The sequence below is a fragment of the Lepidochelys kempii genome, chromosome 3 (genome assembly GCF_965140265.1).
Source record: "Lepidochelys kempii isolate rLepKem1 chromosome 3, rLepKem1.hap2, whole genome shotgun sequence".
NCBI classification, from domain to species: Eukaryota; Metazoa; Chordata; order Testudines; family Cheloniidae; genus Lepidochelys; species Lepidochelys kempii.
Window position 1 is genome coordinate 164,315,891 of NC_133258.1, and position 18,856 is coordinate 164,334,746.

The 18,856-nt window shown below is 42.4% G+C and overlaps 1 protein-coding gene across 1 annotated transcript in view; it reads left to right on the top strand.

The window, feature by feature from the left end:
• The window catches only part of USH2A (usherin), a 571,967-nt gene that overhangs the window by 455,397 nt on the left and 97,714 nt on the right, over positions 1–18,856 (top strand). Inside the window, exons 55-57 of the mRNA XM_073338913.1 lie at positions 7,494–7,601; positions 8,157–8,340; positions 10,633–10,790. Of these exons, the coding sequence (XP_073195014.1) occupies positions 7,494–7,601; positions 8,157–8,340; positions 10,633–10,790 (450 nt within the window). The remainder of the gene's footprint in view (positions 1–7,493; positions 7,602–8,156; positions 8,341–10,632; positions 10,791–18,856) is intronic.

Here is an 18,856-nt window from a genome sequence, read left to right on the forward strand (position 1 = left end):
CTGCTGTTCTTCTTAAAGTCTGATTCCATTTCCTAGAAGACAAAACAAGACACAAACACATAAGAGGGGAGGGAAAAGAACAGCAAAGATAGAAAATGTAACTTCTGTGTTTGGCATTGACTTTCACTTGCAATCTGATTGCTGGAGAAACACAGGCATGGCACACGGTATTATGAGCCACTCCAAGGCCTGGCAAACTTGTACCAGCATCAGGCTGTTTAGGGCCTTGCTTTTATCTGCCTCCGTGGTCCCAGGTTTACAGTAGGATTGTAAAATATACAGCCTTGGCTGGCTAAGCCAGACTTTATTAAACAGAAGGCAAAAGGAGAGAGAGAGAGGAAAGAGAAGAAATAAGGTGGGGAAGAAAAAGAATACAGAAGGGGAGCAGGGGGCAGTTCTTCTCAGACACAGAGGTATTTGCACACACACAGTCTCACACTGCAGGTGGTATTTGGCATTCAGCTTGAGCCAGTAGAGGTGGTATTGTCATCTCGCTTCTTCTCTCTGTCCTGACCTAGTCAGGACATCTCTCAAGATCAGGAGGAAGAAAGCCTGGGATACCAGAGTACAGTGGGGGTAGCAGATGGTGCAACTTGCTCCTTCCCCTTCTCTCTCATCTTTCGGTCAGCCATAATTTCAATAGCCAGCTTTCTCCCCATCAAAGTTGTTTTGTTAGGACTGTGATGGGTGGAATAGCCAATCCCCTTGTTATTTTGGCCTAATTTCCAACACTTCAGTTTTGGTTCACTGATTTTCAGTTCTACACTTTTTTCTTATTTACCAAGGATAATCTTAACACTGTCCTTGAATTATATCAGTAGGCCTATATATATATTTTTTTTTTACTAATTCAATCTTTGTCTCACTTTTTCACCTTTTTCCATCAATGTTTGTTGTTCTAGGTTACTGTGACATCTTATGAACTGTCACTCACTTTTTACCAGTTGAGCTCACAATCGGGGTAAAGTTGTAGGCCCAGGTATCCAAGTTGAGGCATAGAAATCCATATTTATTTAGGGATCTAACTAAACTGCATGATTTTCAACAATGCTGAGAACTTGTTTCTCATATTCACACTGAAGTAAAACGATTTATTTTCCAGAGGCAGCTAGGAGATAGTATCTCCAGTTTCTAACCGGAGTAACAAAAGATGGACAAACTTTGCCACCACTTCCGATTGTTTTTTTTCCCTAGTCTATCAGCATTATCTCAGCCTCGGACTAGGTCTCCGTCGGCTGTCCCGCATCAAAGCCCCAATACTGGTTAGGCACTGGGTAAACAGGGGAACTGCACCATCTGGATCTTGTGAAATAAAGAACTGAATGTCATCTGTGTATTGCAGGCACAGCAGCCTATACTACCTCCCTAAAATTCCTGAAGGCCTCTGTACATATCGAAGAAGAAGGGGACAGAAACAGAACGCTGTTGTCAGCAGCTGTCTTCCCTCTAATTTTTCCCACCCATGTGCGGAATGAATTTTGTTATGTGCACCAATATGAGGTGACATGTGACACATCATCTTCATGTTGGTGCACATAACAAAATTTATGTGGTGGGGGTGGGGCCGAGGAATTCTTGTGGGAGGGGGCTCAGGGCTGGGACAGAGTGTTGGGGTGCAGGGATGTGAGGGCTCCGGCTGGGAGTGTGGGCTCTGGGGTGGGGTTGGGGATGAGGATTGGGTACAGGAGGTGAGGACTCTGGGGTGGGGCCGGGGATGAGGGGCTTGTGGTGCAGGAGTGTGCTCCGGGGCTACGGCAGGGAGAGAGGACTCCCCACAGCGCTCTCTCCCTGCAGCAACATTTGGGCTTGTGGGGAGAGGCACTTGTCCCCACTGTGGGAGCGCTGGGGCTGCAGCAGAATAGGCACCACTTCCCCAGCCCCAGCAGGTCCGGGCTTGGGGAGGGCTGCCTGGGCCACACCTGGGGCCAAGTCTGGGCCCAATCTGGCCACGGCTGGGTCCGTGCCGCTCTGGCCGTGCCTGGGCCCTATCCGGCCACAGCTGGGTCCGGGCCTCTCCAGCTGTAGCAGGTCTGAGCCGCAGGGTGAGTTGGGGCTGTGGGAGGGGCGCCCCTCCCGTGGCAGGTTGGGGGCGGGTTCCCTAAGCACCTGCGTGACACTAAATAGGCTGCTGTGTGGCCGTGCAGCTTACAGGGAACTTAGGTCAGCAGCAGCAAAGGCATTTGGTGGAACCATCTTGGTTTTTGTCCATTGTCAAGAAGACACAAGCAACCAGTGAGACCAGAGCAGTCTCCATACCAGACCCAGATCTAAAATTGAAGTGACTGGGTATTAGGAAATCTGAGTATCCCAGGTAGTGCCAGAGTTGCTTTACCTCCATTTTCTTTTTATATTCCCTAATAAAGGGAGATTAGAGCTTGGGGATAATTAGAAGATTCTAAGTGTACAGAGATGGCTTCTTGAACAATTGCCTAAAAACTGCTTCTTTGAGAGAGGCTGGCAACCTGCCCTACAGAAGGAGTTGCTGATAATTTCCACAGCATCTCTGGCTGAAACTCAAGGGGAAAATACCTCACATGTGCCCTCTCCTCCCACCTAAGAAATAGCTCTGCCTCCAGAGAGGTTGAAATTTTGTTCCTCATGCAAACAATACAGTTTTCATGGCACAATTGCTAGGGAGAATAGATAAAGTTGTCTCCTCATAAACAGTGATCTATTTTTCTTTAGTGTGGCTCTCTCAATAAGCCACTGTCCACGTTGCCATACTAAGCCAGCAGGGAAATGGGTGATCATTACTTCTGTCAGTAAGAATCAAGTCTTCTGCTAGATTAGAGGGAGACTTCCTTTGGTCACAGTGTTGAACTCATGACCGTGGTTTTGCAATGTGGATAATTGTTACTTTCTAAATTCATGCAATAAACTAAAACAATCAATCTTATTTCACATGTAATCTCAAATGTTTGAACTAAGTGTTGTCTCAACCCCCGTGGATGTATGGTTTGATTTTTCTCATCTTTTTTCAAAACCTCTGGTGTTCTTAAAGCAACAGTTGAACATTAATGAAGCTGTAGCATTAGTCTTCCCTGAGACTTTGAATCTAGGGCCTTACAAATAGCAGATGAGTAGGCTAGCACCTTGCCACTGCATCTTTGTCTTGCTGCTTATTTTTCATTACATCAAAGCTTTGGAAACATGATCCCATAAATGCTTTGTGGGAATAGTGGTGAATGCGTTCATCATGTGAAATCCATAAATTGCTTATAATCCTCTCAAGATGTTAAAAAAAGCATTAAGTAATTGAAGACAGGAAGTCCTCAGTTAATTATTTAGAGGTGTTATCAATGCTTTAAGTAAACTGAAGCATTTTCTGCTATCTCACTGAATTGAATGCCACTGGGACCTAGGGGCAGCAGCCATCATCTTCTCATATTCTCTAATGCAAACAGCACATGGCAGCTTGTCAATAAAGGACCTTTTTATATCATTTATTACTGAACACTTCCACTACCCTGTACAGAACAATTTGGATGACAGTTATGGCATTGTTTCACTTTGTGTTACTACTGCTTTACAAATGGGCCTGCAAATGCTCTGCGGTAGGGGGGAAGGATTGACTAAAATAATTAGTGGCATTGCTGTAAAAGAAAGCTTAGAGTGCCCTCTTCAGCAGCCGCAGCAGCAGCAGCAGGTGTGACGATGATTCTTCTTAACTCTATTTTTTTTTATATTTGACTAAAAATCTTATCCAAAGTCATGGACTTCATCAAGAGTTTCTGTGAGTGATCAGATTTAAGTAAGAGTCACTGACAGGCAGTTTCATAAATGAAATAAGACTCCAGCGTATTTTGTGATAGAGTGGTTTGAAATTATTCTACACACACACACTCTCTCTCTCTCTCTCTCTGTACTTAAGGGTAGTGGAAAGGTGTGTGTGATTCAGTCGTGCTGCCACTGGACAACCCTATCTCCAGGCAGTGGTGACTCATTAGCAACATTTTTTTTTTCATAAATAAAAACTATCAGCAACTTGACGTGCTCCTGAGTGAAATTCATGTGGTGGCCCAGGACTGTCAGCACTGGAGCTAATTGCTGACCCAGCTGCAGCCAGGACCACAAGCAGAGACAAATAGTGTTGGAAATGATTGACTGATTGATAGGACAATACGTTCTTTAAGAGCTGTTTGGCAACCACTTGGAAAACAGCGGATGATACAGTAGTCCAGTTGCTGACCACCTCAAAGTAACAATTGCAGAATCAAATTCCAAGGGAAATGTCTCCTTGAATTCATATCCACAGGGGAAATTTTTTAAAAGCGAAGTATTGTTTGCATTTCACAATTATCATATTATGTTTGTTGTCATTTATAATTAATCACATGCATAGATTCGTACAGGGCTCTCCAAAACATGCACAAAGTCCTGATAGCAAAGAACTTATAAACTATCTAAAATCAGCTACATGTAGGGACCAGAAGTTCCAGGCACCAGAATTTTTTCAATAAATTTAGTGAAACCGTGCGCTCTCTTTTTAATGCCCATTTTTCTCTTTAAAGTGTAGCTGTAAATGAGTATTGCTTTATTATGCGTGTTTCCTTTAAAAGTGAACATGACTCCCTTATGGGGAATTCAAGTAATTTGTTGCCACAGTAATCTTTCCTAGCCTGAATGTTAAATTATTGGCTTTCCTCCATGCCTTTGCTTCTGTCTAGTCTGCAACTGTCATTTCCTCCCCTCTTACTTTTATCCTGAGCGTTCGGATGATTTTTCTTCTCTTCCAGTTCATGATTAGGTTACATTCAGGGCTGTCCCCCTGAGTCATCTCTTTATTTTCTTTTCTTCACATCCTGTTCAGTTTGTGAGCAGCTTTTGTGTCTTCCATTCATTATTTTACCTCTCTAGCTGCCTGTTGCTTATTACTGCTCTGTATGTATAAACCATTCCTTTTAACTGTGAAAATATGGCCTAACTGGTTTTGAACAAAGACTTTTATCCTCATGTTTTTTCTTGTTGTGGGACTGTATTTTTAAAAATAATTACAATTACATGTACACGCTCTCACATGAATCTTTAAAGAGCAATATTAAAGTTGCAATGTCAAGCACTCAAAAGTAGGAAATGCCTGAATTAAGGTTGCCTGTGTAGCCCTTGTGCATATGCATTATGATACAGTCTTTAATTATATGATCACATACTATTTTTTTCCATAGGATCTCTCCTCATTCAGAATGGCCGGTGCTCAATTAATGAGAAGCTAGTCAATATTTTTTATCCTCATTGGAATGTGTAGCCCCCATGCCTTATTTACTTCATGCCATTCAATTCCTGCTCTGAAGGTAGAATTATTGGTTTCCTTATGATGCTCATCACGATAATATCCGAGGACTTCAGAAAAAATAATTAATTTATCTTCATAACGCCCCTATGAAATGAGTGGGGGAATTATTCCCATTTTACAAATGTGGAACTGAGGCACAAAGAGATTAAGATCAGAAGTATCCACTAATTTTGTGTGCCAAATTTGAGATGAGAGTACTTAGCATTATATAACACTTAATATGTTATGCACAGCTCCCATTGTCTTCATTTGCAGTTGTGCGTGTTCAACTCTCTGTAAATCAGACCCCAAGGTCTCTGGTTGGGCATCCAGAAAATGAGGAACACACGATTAGTGACAGTCTCTGAAAAGTTTGGTTTAAATGAGTTGCCCAGCATCACACAGGAACTCTGTGGCAGATCCAGGGATAAAATCCAGTTCTCAAGGGCAACATTCAACTGTCTTAACCATGAGACCCTCCTTTTCTCCTGCAGTCCCCTGACTGCTTCACTATACACCAGTCAATTTCTGCAACAAATGAGGTCAAGATCCAATAGATAACAGCCTCCTTTACTACATAGCCATGATTCATCCCCAGAACAGGTGCACTGAATGAGCCAGACGTCCTGTGGAAAAAATAGGATATAATAAAAGACGTATACATGCAAAGGAGCCGAATTCAGGATGCACAAGCAAACTTAATTCTGGGAGTTCCTAACTTTTGAGAGTTTGATTTTGAAACCTTAATATTCTTTCAGCATAGCTTTTATGTATAATTTCCTACATTTTTAAAAACACAAACTGGAAAAAAGAAAAAAAAATCTGTCCTACAGTGTTCTATTGACACCAATATGGGTCATGGACAGGTTTGAAACCTTTAGATCTTTGTGCCAATGGAGTAACTGATAGCAGTAGTAAATTGTCCTCATCTATGTGGATCAGCACTAGAGGAGGGTGAGGTCCTTACTTTGTCAGTGGTTTTCAAAGATATTTGCTGCCATCGGAGGAATGGTAAAACTCAGAAATCCTGGGTTCTATTCCAGGATCTGGAAGGGAAGTGCCCTGTCTTGCAATGTCGATGAAGCCAGTGATAGTGTCACAATTGTCCTTGGAATTTAGTCACTTTCTCTGTTTTATTTTGAACCTTTGGCACTTCCTGGCTCTGGCTAGAACCCAGGACAGGAGTGCAGGCTGGTCGTGTGGTTTGCAGACATCTGAAGTTGGCAAAGTTGTAATGTAAAGTTTGTGATTACTAACATGATGGGTTCTGCCCTACCCGCCCCAAAGCTGTGGGCAGGGCACACTTCCATCAATGGGGAGGAGATAACCAGGGCTGGGTCACATAAGGGCAGAGCGTCTTCCCTCCTGGCATGATGGAGGTGCATAGGCTCCTGCTCCCAGTCCTGGGCTCCACTCCATGAGGTTTCATGAGGTAACTGAAGACTCACACAACTCGGGCGTGAGACTCGCGGCGTCTGGATACATATTATCAGAGTGGAAGTGGGAAATACCAAAAATATCTTAAACGAGTTTGGGTGAAATCCCGTTACTTCAGTGGGGCCAGGATTTCACACCTTGTGCATAAGAGATTTCCAAGGCAATAATACAGACTTGTGGGGACTAATTCTTCCCCCACTTTCACCAGTTTGACATTTATGTTACCCCCATGTATTTCAGTGGAGTTACTCCAGATCTACACTAGTGCAAGCGAGGTGCAGGAGCAAAACTCTTAAGCTAAGCATTCAAATATTCTGGTACTTATCTGTATGGAACCTCCAAACTTTTTGAAGATCACCCATGACTAACTCGGAGTGGTTTTGCCACACTTCTTAAATGAATATGACATTGCTTACATCCAAATTTGCACTATTTCCCTAATTTCACTATTTATGCAGACTTAGGGCCAAGTTTTTAATGGCCTCATTTTTTTTATGCACAACTTGTGTGTGCAAATAATTGCAGTCACAACCAGAGTAATTTAAACATTTTACTGCTGCACTGCACACAATTAGATCTCTACAGCAGGCCCTTACTGTAAATTACTCTATATGCTAACTCCAGATACCATATTTTCCCTTCCAACTGTACCTTAGAAATACAGATCTTTTGACGTAACCCATCTCTGATCCGTAAGTTCAGCAACTTTCCCTCTACAGTTGTAATTCTCAGAATGTCTAAGGTCATCATGTTTAGTATGATTGTTTGTTTGTTTTGTTTTTAGGTCTCCAGCCATACACTAACTACAGCTTCACACTTACAACATGCACATCTGCTGGATGTAGCTCTAGCCAGCCATTTGCAGGTCGAACCTTGCAAGCTGCTCCTCAGGGTAAGGAAAAGGCATTCCCATAATATTAGAGGGAATCATTGGGGGTAAAATCTTCTGTAAATGGGCAAAACTCCATTGACATTGATGGCGCTCCCAAGCAGTAATTTACAATAGGTAATTTGGCTCTACAGTGCAATAATTGTATTATAACCCCATCTGTATGCTGAACCACAATGTTTCGGGTTCTCTGTTTTGTTTTGTTTTTTTTGTGAGAACAACTTTCTGGCGTCATCTTGAAGTAAATTATTTCCAGAGACAATTGTAATGGGCACATTTTTGTAAAACAAAAATAAATATATGCTGACACATCAGGCAAAGTTAGTCCTGTGATTATCAACTTTTAAGTCTGATTCTCCATTGATCTGCATCCTGTATATTTATTTATGTCGGTGCTAAGAGAGGGCAGAATATGTGTAAAACTACCTTTCTGATCTGGAAGTGGTCTATACTCGTTTTGCACTGGTGTAAATGACTGCACAAGGGAAATAGAGAATCAGGACCTTTTATATTTAATTTTATGATATGCCTGAAACAATGGTATGCTGATGTTAACAGGAGTATGGTCGAAGCCTCGTCATATCATAGTCAGCTCATCACGAGTGGAATTCTATTGGGGTGAACCAGAAAAACCCAATGGACTTGTTTCTCAGTATCGATTGCTTCGTAATGGAGAAGAGATTTTCCAGGGTGGCAGCACAGCTCTGAATTTCACTGATGATGGCCTGCAGCCCAACAGTAGGTAAGGCCTAATAAAGAACTTTGATAAGCTTCAAAGAGTGCTTAAGAATTTGATTTTGCAGGAGAAGAGTAAAATGTTCAAAGGTGTTTAAGTTGAACCTGAATCCAATTTTCAATGTGCATAACCTGCTGAAGTGTTTTTGAAAATCTTGCTAAGCACCTGTCTACACCTTGAGGTGCCTAAATACTTTGGAAATCTGGCCCTGAGGGCCTAAGTCTCTTTTGAAAATGGGATGTGGGGCTCCTAAGTCACTTGGGCACACCTGAAAATGTTATGCATAAACTGCTAGGATGATTTAAAAAGAGAAGAATCTCTGATTCTGTTCCTTAATCACTGAAAAATTGAAGACCTCCTTAAAGAGGCTTCAGATGAAGACAAGCCTTGTACCAAATTGATTCATAGACTTGAAGGGCAGAAGGGACCATCATGATCATCTAGTCCCATCGGTAGTGCTGCCCAGCTAAGGCAGGCTGCTAGTGCCTATCTTTTCCGACGCCACGCCGCACCCCGGAAGTGGCCAGCAGCGGGTCCGGCTTCTAGGCAGGTGGGCCACAGGGCTCCACGTGCTGCCCCTGCCCCGAGCACCGTCTCTGCACTCCCATTGGCCAGCAACCAGCCAATGGGAAATGGGGGGTGTTGCCTGTGGGTGAGAGTTGTGCAGAGCCACTTGCGAGCCTCCACCTAGGAGCCACACCTGCTGCTGGCTGCTTCCTGGGTGCAGTGCGGTGCATGGTGCACCCTGGCTGTGCTGCTGACTGGGAGCCACTGGAAGTAAGTCCACGCCCCAGTCCCCAGCCCTGAGCCCCCCCAAACCTGGAACCCCTTCCTGCACCCCAAATACCTCATTCATGGCCCCAGCCCAGAGCCTGCACCCCAACCACCTGACCCAGCCCTCAGCCCCCCCCCCCCCAAAACCGGAGCCCCTTCTGAACCACAAACTCCTCATCCCCAGCCCAGAGCCCTGATCCCCTCTTGCACCCTAACCCCCGACTTAGCCCGGAGCCCCTCCTGACCCCCCTTGCAACCCAGCTCTGAGACCCCCCCAGACCCAGAGCCCCTCCTGCACCCCAAACACCTCATCCCAAGCCCTGACCCCCTCCTGCACTTCAACCCCCTGCCCCAGCCCTGAACACCCCAACCCCTCATCTCGACCCCCAGTCCAGATCCCTGACCCCCTTCCCGCACCCCTGCCCCAGCTCAGAGCCCCCTCCCACACCCCGAACCCCTCATTCCTGGCCCCATCCCGCAGCCCTTACCCCCGCACCTTAACCCTCTGCCCCAGCCCTGAGCACCTCCGACACCCCAAACCCCTCATCCCCAGCTCTCTTGGGTCACAGGCATCAACACTTTTCTTCACCTGGGTTCCCAGAAAAAAAGTTTGAAAACCACTGATCTAGTCTGACCACCTGCCCATTGCAGGCTACAGAACCTCACCCACCCAGTTCTGGAATAGATCCCTAACCTCTGGCTGAATTACTGAAGTCCTCAAATCATGGTTTAAAGATTTCAAATTACAGAGAATTCACCATTTACACCAGTTTAAACCTGCAAGTGACCCATGCCCTACGCTACGGAGGAAGGTGAACAACCCTCAGGGTCTCTGCCAATCTGACGGGTGTGGGGGGAGGGAGGATTCCTTCCTGACCCCAAATATGGAAAACAGACCTTGAGCATGGAGGCAGGACCCACCAGGCAGATACCTGGGAAAGAATTCTCTGGAGTAACTCAGAGCCCTCCGAATCCTAGTGTCCCATCTCCAGCAGTTGGGGATTTTTGCTACTGGCAGTCACCAATGGGCCACATGCCATTGTAGGTATTCTCTACCTCGGCACCTTTCTCTGAGCTTTAATTGTTCTGGCTCATAGTTCCACTTGTCTTCTATTGGCTTGGCTCAGAGCGGTTGAAATTCTTTACATAGCAGACTATGCACTGGCTGGTGGATAATGCATGTTGAACATACCAGTTTGAGGTTGAAAATCCCTAATAACAGCATCTCCTAATATTTTTGGAGGCCATTCTAAAATTGTTTTAATGTGTCACATGGTCTAAGTGTTTCTTTCTTAAGATGCTATGAAATGTAACATAAAAAGTATTAGTTTGATTAGCAAGAGATGTGTGACTTTTCTTATCTGAAAAAGGAGAAAGTGAAAATCTGTATTTTGAAGCAATATATATTACATGCTTTGTGGTCTGTGCTTCCTAAACTGGTGCAAAAGGGAAATAATTCCAGTACAAACATCCCTACAGCATTTAACCACCGTTTCTGTTACTCCTGTTTTTCTGTTTGTGCAGATATGTTTACCAGCTGGAGGCCAGCACTGGGGGTGGCAGCAGTACTAGTGACAAATACATTCTACAAACACCAGTAGAAACACCAGAGGAAATCCATGTTCCATATAATGTCACAGTAATGGATGCATATTCCATATTTGTGGCTTGGGACACTCCAGGTAAAAACATACTTCTGTATAGTTCCTTCTGGCAAATTAAAGAATTCTTTGTGGCAAATTAATGGGCATTGAAAAATAATACATTGGGCAAGTCTGCTGTTTCATTCTGGTTTCTCGTTCATGTCTGGTGTCAAAAAATGCATCTGTGAATTGGGTAGCTGGTATCCCATGCTGATGGATTCTTATAGAGATTTAATATAATACTAATATTGACTCATGTGCCTGACTGCGTTGTTGTGAGGATTGATTGTCTGTACATTGGCTTGACCATGTAAACTACTATGTAAGTATTAAGTATTATTGAAAGAAACAATTCAAATAACTGCATGTCAGAGAAAATTGAATGTAATTTTCCTTCTTTCATCTTTGCTGAAACTGGGTTATTGACAGGGAAGATGCTTGTTGATGATATAAGTTCCTTTATTCCTGGAGCCTTAAAATGCCACTTAGCCTGCAGGATGAACAACACTGAGTTCCGGTAACAAAGACACTCCTTTCCTGTATTTTAATTTTAAGATTCATGAATTATACATGAAATGGCTTTTCAGTTGTCTCTCTTTCCCAACTTGGTCTTGATGCTCCTGATCTTTAAATGTTAGCAACTAGTCATAGGTTTGGCTTGCTATCATCATTGTCATCATCATCAACATCATCAAGAAGATAGTATGGTGAAGTCAGCCATATCCTGAATTAGAGAAATCTGGATGGTTTATGGGACTGGTAATGGGATATCGTAGAAACATAGAATATCAGGGTTGGAAGGGACCTCAGGAGGTCATCTAGTCCAATCCCCTGCTCAAAGCAGGACCAATCCCCAACTAAATCATCCCAGCCACAGTTTTGTGAAGCCTTAAAAACCTCAAAAGAAGGAGATTCCACCACCTCCCTAGGTAACGCATTCCAGTGCTTCACCACCCTGCTAGTGAAAAAGTTTTTCCTAATGTCCAACCTAAACCTCCCCCACTGCAACTTGAGACCATTATTCCTTGTTCTGTCATCTGCTACCACTGAGAACAGTCTAGATCCATCCTCTTTGGAACCCCCTTTCAGGTAGTTGAAAGCAACAATCAAATCCCCTCTCATTCTTCTCTTCTGCAGACTAAACAATCCCAGTTCTCTCAGCCTCTCTGCATAAGTCATGCGTTTCAGTCCCCTAATCATTTTTGTTGCCCTGGACGCTTTCCAATTTTTCCACATCCTTCTTGTAGTGTGGGGCCCAAAACTGGACAGAGTACTCCAGATGAGGCCTCACCAATGTTGAATAGAGGGGAGCGATCATGTCCCTCGATCTTCTGGCAATGCCCCTACTTATACAGCCCAAAATGCCATTAGCCTTCTTGGCAACAAGGGCACACTGTTGACTCATATCCAGCTTCTCGTCCACTGTAACTCCTAGGTCCTTTTCTGCAGAACTGCTGCCTAGCCATTCGGTTGCTGGTCTGTAGCAGTGCCTGGGATTCTTCCGTCCTAAGTGCAGGACTCTGCACTTGTCTTTGTTGAACCTCATTAGATTTCTTTTGGCCCAGTTCTCTAATTTGTCTAGGTCCCTCTGTATCCTACCCCTGCCCTCCAGCATATTTACCACTCCTCCCAGTTTAATGTCATCTGCAAACTTGCTGAGGGTGCAGTCCATGCTATTCTCCAGATCATTAATGAAGATATTGAACAAAACCAGCCCCAGGACTGACCCTTGGGGCACTCTGCTTGATACCAGCTGCCCACTAGACATGGAGCCATAGAGCAGCTGTACTCAGTTGTTACCAGCCAAGGCAAATGGAGTAAGAGTGAGCCATGAACTAACTATGTTGTGGTATCCTGAGACTGCATTGCAATTTGAGATGACCTTGATTTGCAATATTGAAAACTATATTTCAAACACCTCATCGTCCAGGGGACTTCAGATTCAGTGTTGTGGTTCATGCCCATCTTTAGTTGCAATATTTGCATTTTAATGTTTCATCATCGGTAATTAACATCACCTCCTGCTTTACTCCCACTCTGTGTCATGGAGACAGGAGGACCACAATCCATGGAATGATACTGATTTATATGACGTCCTCACTCCAAGTGGCTCTGTCCACTATTTCTGGAGAGAAGGCATAAGGTTCCAGGCCTTATGGAGATGGCTGGGATCAGTGGAAGGATTTCTTGGCCTGGTGTGCAGATGTGTAAAGCAGGAGTTAGGTGTTAACAGCCCCTTTAATCTCACATAACCATGGGCCAGGTTTTGGTCCACTTATAGTTTAGCCTACTTATTAGATCAACAAAATCTGAACAAATCCGTTGCAGAGTGGGTGAGTAGCAGTTAGGATTTAGCTAAATGTTTGTCACCCCATCAAGAATAAGTGTTGTATTGAGTCAGTACAGATCATGGCTTCACTGGCATGCTACATTTCCCTGGCATGATAAAAATTAGATGATACAATTATTGTGGAATAAATGTTAACATCATGGATAGAAACAGAAATACAGAGAGAGAGATCCATATTTCCATCTAGTATAGTTAATCTCCAGCAGGAACTTCTACTTTTATTTGTATATATCCATAGAAGTTATTGATAGGCATATGTCCATCATATATTTAAATTTGTTAACAGCACAGTAGCTATAACTGAACTTGTAGTTTTTTGTCATTTTAGGTCGCAACCCCTACAGTGGACACCGGATCAGTGTTCGGGGTCATCAGTGTGTCAGCTTGTATGTGTATGATTTTTTTCAGTGTGCTGTCCAGCTCTGTACAAATAGCTGGTTCAGCAGACCTTGATAGTACTACCCAGTGTTGTTAAGTGTTGAAGGCTGGAATGTCCTTGTCTTGGTAATGCTGTTCAGGCTGCCCAGTGCTTCTGTTCTTGAAGCTTCAGTGTTATTACTGTTAACAGCATATAAGGCAGCCTGCTCATTCAGCAAACCCCGATGTTACTTATAAAAAAAGACCACAGGCACAGCTTGGCAACAGAGGCACTTGCCCAGGTTTATTGCGCCCTAGGTCCCAGTATCAGTGCCCTGGTTCCGTGGTTACAGGTACACTGACACATGAGTGGCTAGGAGCAAGAAGAGGCTCAGTCAGCCGTGAAAATATCTGCTGTTCCCTGGGCCACACAAAAAATTACAGCAAAGAACCCCAACATTTATAGGCTAAAACTAACAATTAGATACACAACTTACACACAACCTTATGTATTTCATAACATTTGTTTGTTACCTTCCTTTGTTCCTAATATCTTAAACTAAATTGGAAAGTGTCCTTACTAGCTGAAATACATTTCCGTAAATATCTGGTGCCTAGTACTGTAGCAACAACTTTGCCAATTTCATGTACTAAACAGTGAACTTGTAAGGATCTGTTTTAATACATGGCCTGACTTGGGTTCACAGTCTCTGGTTCAGGCCTTAAATCTTGCACCAGGCCATCTCTCCCTACTATGCTTGCCTTTTTAATGAAGCACATTAATGTGTTTTCAAATGTCTAGGTAGTAGTTATTTTTCAGGTGACCATTTTCTTTGATATTGGTCTTTTAAAAACTTGAAATGTTTGTTTACAGCAAGAAGAACAGTGTGAGGTTTTTCAGTGAACTCTTTTTTCGATGTCCCTTCTTCCTAATTATTTAAGACATTTTCACCTTGCAGACTAGACACTGGCTACGAGAAAGTCAGAGGGCACTGACAGTAGCCTCACCTAGAAAAACCATTTTGCATTCAAGTATAGCTTAATAAGTATTGTGGTGATGCTTGATGCTAACTCTGCCCATTTAACCAGTGGCTACTAGGTCTATAATACCCTGAGCTGTCAATCTTTTAATTCGAAGAAGCACAAAATCCCTTATAGAAATGCTAGAATATATGAAAAAGATTAAAATCTTAAATTAAACTTTCCCCCCGACTGCCAGGAAGGATTTAGAACCTAGCAAGAAAGGAGGTGAATTTGACTTGTGTATAATCTACAGCTGATTTTATTGAAAAGTGCCTCATACTCTGCTATAGTTTTGATAGTAGGTATCATTTAAGGTCCTGCATATTCAGTAACATTCAAAATAAGTTTTGAAACACAAGAAAATATTGAAATGGTGAACAAAGACTTGTGGGAGTGGGGTGTTTGTGAAAAAGTTTCTCAACATAGTCTGGATCTTTTCATTTGTCTATTTGAATTCATGTAATTGGCAGTAGGTTAAAAGTCTGAGACTAAGGCTCCAGTAAGTCAGAGGTCAACATAATACATGTCATTATCTTGAGATTAGGGCTTTGTAAAAGGGCAAATGGGTTCCTGAAACCATCCACATTGTAGGATTGGGTTTTCATGAATATTTGCTGGACCTGGGTTTAATCTATGCAGACAATTGTAGAGGTCCCCCTATAGGAGTCAGTGTTCTCTGTCAGTCCCACATACCCCTCTTCTTCAGGTCCTGGGGTGCACTCCAGACATATAATTTACTTATGTTGTCTTGATAGGGGCTGAGCGACTGGATCTCTCTCACTTCCCTGCTGAGTCCCAGTCTTCAGGCCTTTAGAGGGAATCTGAGTGGCTTCTCCCACAACATGGTCTTTGGGGTGGGCCATGAGGTAGGGGCCACCGTTTCTTCAGTGAAGGGGTCTTCAGGGGCACAGGATGCACCTGTTCTTCCCACCCCAGCAGGGCAATAGCAGGGAAATGCTCCTGCTGCCAAAACACACACTGCGCATGGAGGCATAGATTCATATAGTACCCCTAAGAGATTAATGGATGTTCCTTCATAATCATGAATTTGGGATTATGGGTCACTATAGGTTGTCCATGTTACAAATGTTTTCTTGAGGGAGAAGGGGAGATCCAGGGTTAAAAATGAGAGGAGGTAGGAGTTCCCCTTAGAGGCACTGATCTTTTGAGATGGCATGATCCTCTGTGAGTAAACCTTATAGGTCCAGATCATGTAGCCCAGGGAAGCTGAGACCTGCAAGCTTAGTCTAACACTACTTGTGACCCTTATTCACTTATTGTGAGGGATAGTCTTTTTCTGTTAGATTTACTTTTTCCATGTATAAATACTAGGTTTTGCAACATACCCTATCAAAATACTGTTGATTTCCCCTTTTACATCCAGAATTGAGCCTTTATAATAAGGGTTGGCAGTGACTCTCCCACTGAAACAGTCATTTTAATTGACATTGTTTCCAGGAATAAAATGGCTTTTTATTAATAAAGTTTTGATGGAAAGGTAGTTGGCCTTGGTATCTTCCTGTCTATGGATAGCGGAACACTTTGGTATTGGATCCGCTTACCTGCTGTAATAAATTTGGATCAAATATTCGCCCTTGGGTTTCATTATGGACATCCTATCAGACAAATTCTCCTTTTTGGGGTTTTAATTGTGATGTTTCAACATCAGTGATGTATCCAAATTCCGTAACTTTAGAGAAATATAACATTTTAAAACTCCTGACCTAGCTAAATGGCAAGGTGGCTGAGCAGTGGTTAAAATGATGGATTCAGAAAAAATGTTTGACACACCTCACTCGCTAAGGAAAATAGGGCTTTATTTTCTGAAATAGGTATCCCATGATTTTTGTGTTACTTGCATCAGTGCACAAACCTCAAAGGTACAGTACATTTCACTGATATCCCACAGAAGGATATGTTACAATTTTTATGGAACAACAGTCAATATCATAGATAGAAACAAAAAGCCTGAATGGGGGAAAAACATAATTTTCCCCAGGCATTATCCATAAATGTTATTAATAGGTACGCAAGTATCCATCCTACATTTAAACTCCTTAACACTACCGATAGCTCTCACTGTGGCCTAACCCTGCCAAGTGTCTTCAATTGCTATGAACTTCAGCGAAAGCTGACATCTACCAAAACCCACAGGATCATGTCCTCTGTTGCCAGATTGCCCATTTCATATGTTAATGATCTTCCCCTTTTCTCATATCATAGAACTCTATTTCACTCCATCAGTCTGTGCTTCCAAGTTTTGCATAGCATGTACAGATTGCATGTTGTGTAGAGTGTTCGGATTTCTACCTACATTCTTCCTGGGGCCCCACCTGGTATTTGTGTACCAAACTTAGGTGTTCTGGTAGCCTGGTTTCTTTTTGCCCTCCTAAGCCTGATATTGTCTTAGTTCTTGGGAGTATGATCCTATAGATAGCTCTGGAGATTGTAATTCAAAGGAATTAATTCTCCAGATCAGGTTGTTTTCTAGGATATGCGATATGCACAAAGCTTGTGTTACTGTGGTGGTGTAGGCCAAAATGTTCAAACCTGGGCACTTAAAGTTAGATGCATTAATCCATATTTAAGCTCCTAAATAAGTGGATTGATGTTCAAATGTGCTGAGCACTCAGAGTTGTCATTGCCTTCAGTAGGAGCAGTGATTACAGAGCATCTTTCTCAGGGCATTTAATGTAGGTGCTTACGTATGGATTTAAAATACTTAATGTTAGTTATCCAAGTATACTAGTTCTGGCTGTAATGTGTGGTACCAGTTTGTTGTTCATCATAACAATTATTTGGCACATTAACCTCTTACTTAGATTTTAATGAAAGACATGACGCTTATTTTTGGAGACTTGTTGGAATACAACTAGAAAACTTCAGTTATTTGGCTTAATGGTGGTTGTATTTCACATTACATTAAGTAGTTTTCAGCAATTGACTTCAAATGGACCTTTGATCACCAGTCTTTAAAACAATATTGTGATTTTCTTTTTCTCTTTTAAACATATTTTGCTGCAAATTCTACCTTATGAGTTACCCTAGTTTTGAATTAAACAGGGCTGTCAAACCTAATTTGCAAAAAGAAAAGGAGTACTTGTGGCACCTTAGAGACTAACCAATTTATTTGAGCATGAGCTTTCGTGAGCTACAGCTCACTTCATCAGATGCATACCGTGGAAACTGCAGCAGACTCTATATATACACAGAGAATATGGAACAATACCTCCTCCCACCCCACTGTCCTGCTGGTAACCAGGTTTAATCTATGCAGCAGGTAACCAGCAGGACAGTGGGGTGGGAGGAGGTATTGTTTCATATTCTCTGTGTATATATAAAGTCTGCTGCAGTTTCCACGGTATGCATCCGATGAAGTGAGCTGTAGCTCACGAAAGCTCATGCTCAAATAAATTGGTTAGTCTCTAAGGTGCCACAAGTACTCCTTTTCTTTTTGCGAATACAGACTAACACGGCTGTTACTCTGAAACCTAATTTGCTGCTTTTTTCACAGAATTGTCCATTATACATTATCCAAATACAACAGAAAAAAACAAGATTTAGTTTGATTGACTTGTCCCATTGCAAAGTGTGCACCTGCTGTGAAATGAAGTTGCAGAGGAAAAAAGTGGAATAATTTAACTTTTTTATTTGTAAAGATAATCAGGGTTTTTCTGATTACATCTTAACTTCATAAATGTTAAATAACCTATCAGCATCTAGTTGTTGTAAATTATGAAAAGGAGCATTGCTGAGAATATTAACCAACTAAATCTTTGTTCTTTAGTGAACATGAAAATATGTTGTGGCAGGTTGTCATAGCGCTCATGGTAACTTTGGCATCAAATAACAAAACTGCCATTTGCACTTAGGGTAAATTGGTTCACTTATGCTTTTATTGTTCCTTTTATTCTGACATAAATTTATGAACTCTGGAACTAACCAAGTCATGTGGTTTCCCAGCTGATTATAACAAATATGCCCATTTCGTTCAGTCACCAGAGCACCCGGGGTAGACAGTTTCGAACTTGCTGCAGATCTTGTAGGGTATGTCTGAACACACAAAGTTTTTCATTTCACATTTCCATGCATTCTAACTATTCATTTTTTCTCTTTTTCAAAGGGTAAAATGATCTCTTGGTGTTAGCACTCGGTGAATACTGGGAAGAATTTCCATTTAATATTCCTTCGCATTTTTCAGTGCATCTGTTTTGACATATTTGCATTTTTGTGTTCACTTTCTAAGATAATCTTCAGAATGAGTTTACTGGCATGACCATTCACCAACAAAGTAAACTTTAAGAGCATATTGTAGACTATTCATGTAAAGTGAATTTTGAATTTATGATCACGAGCAAATGTACTGTATCTTAAG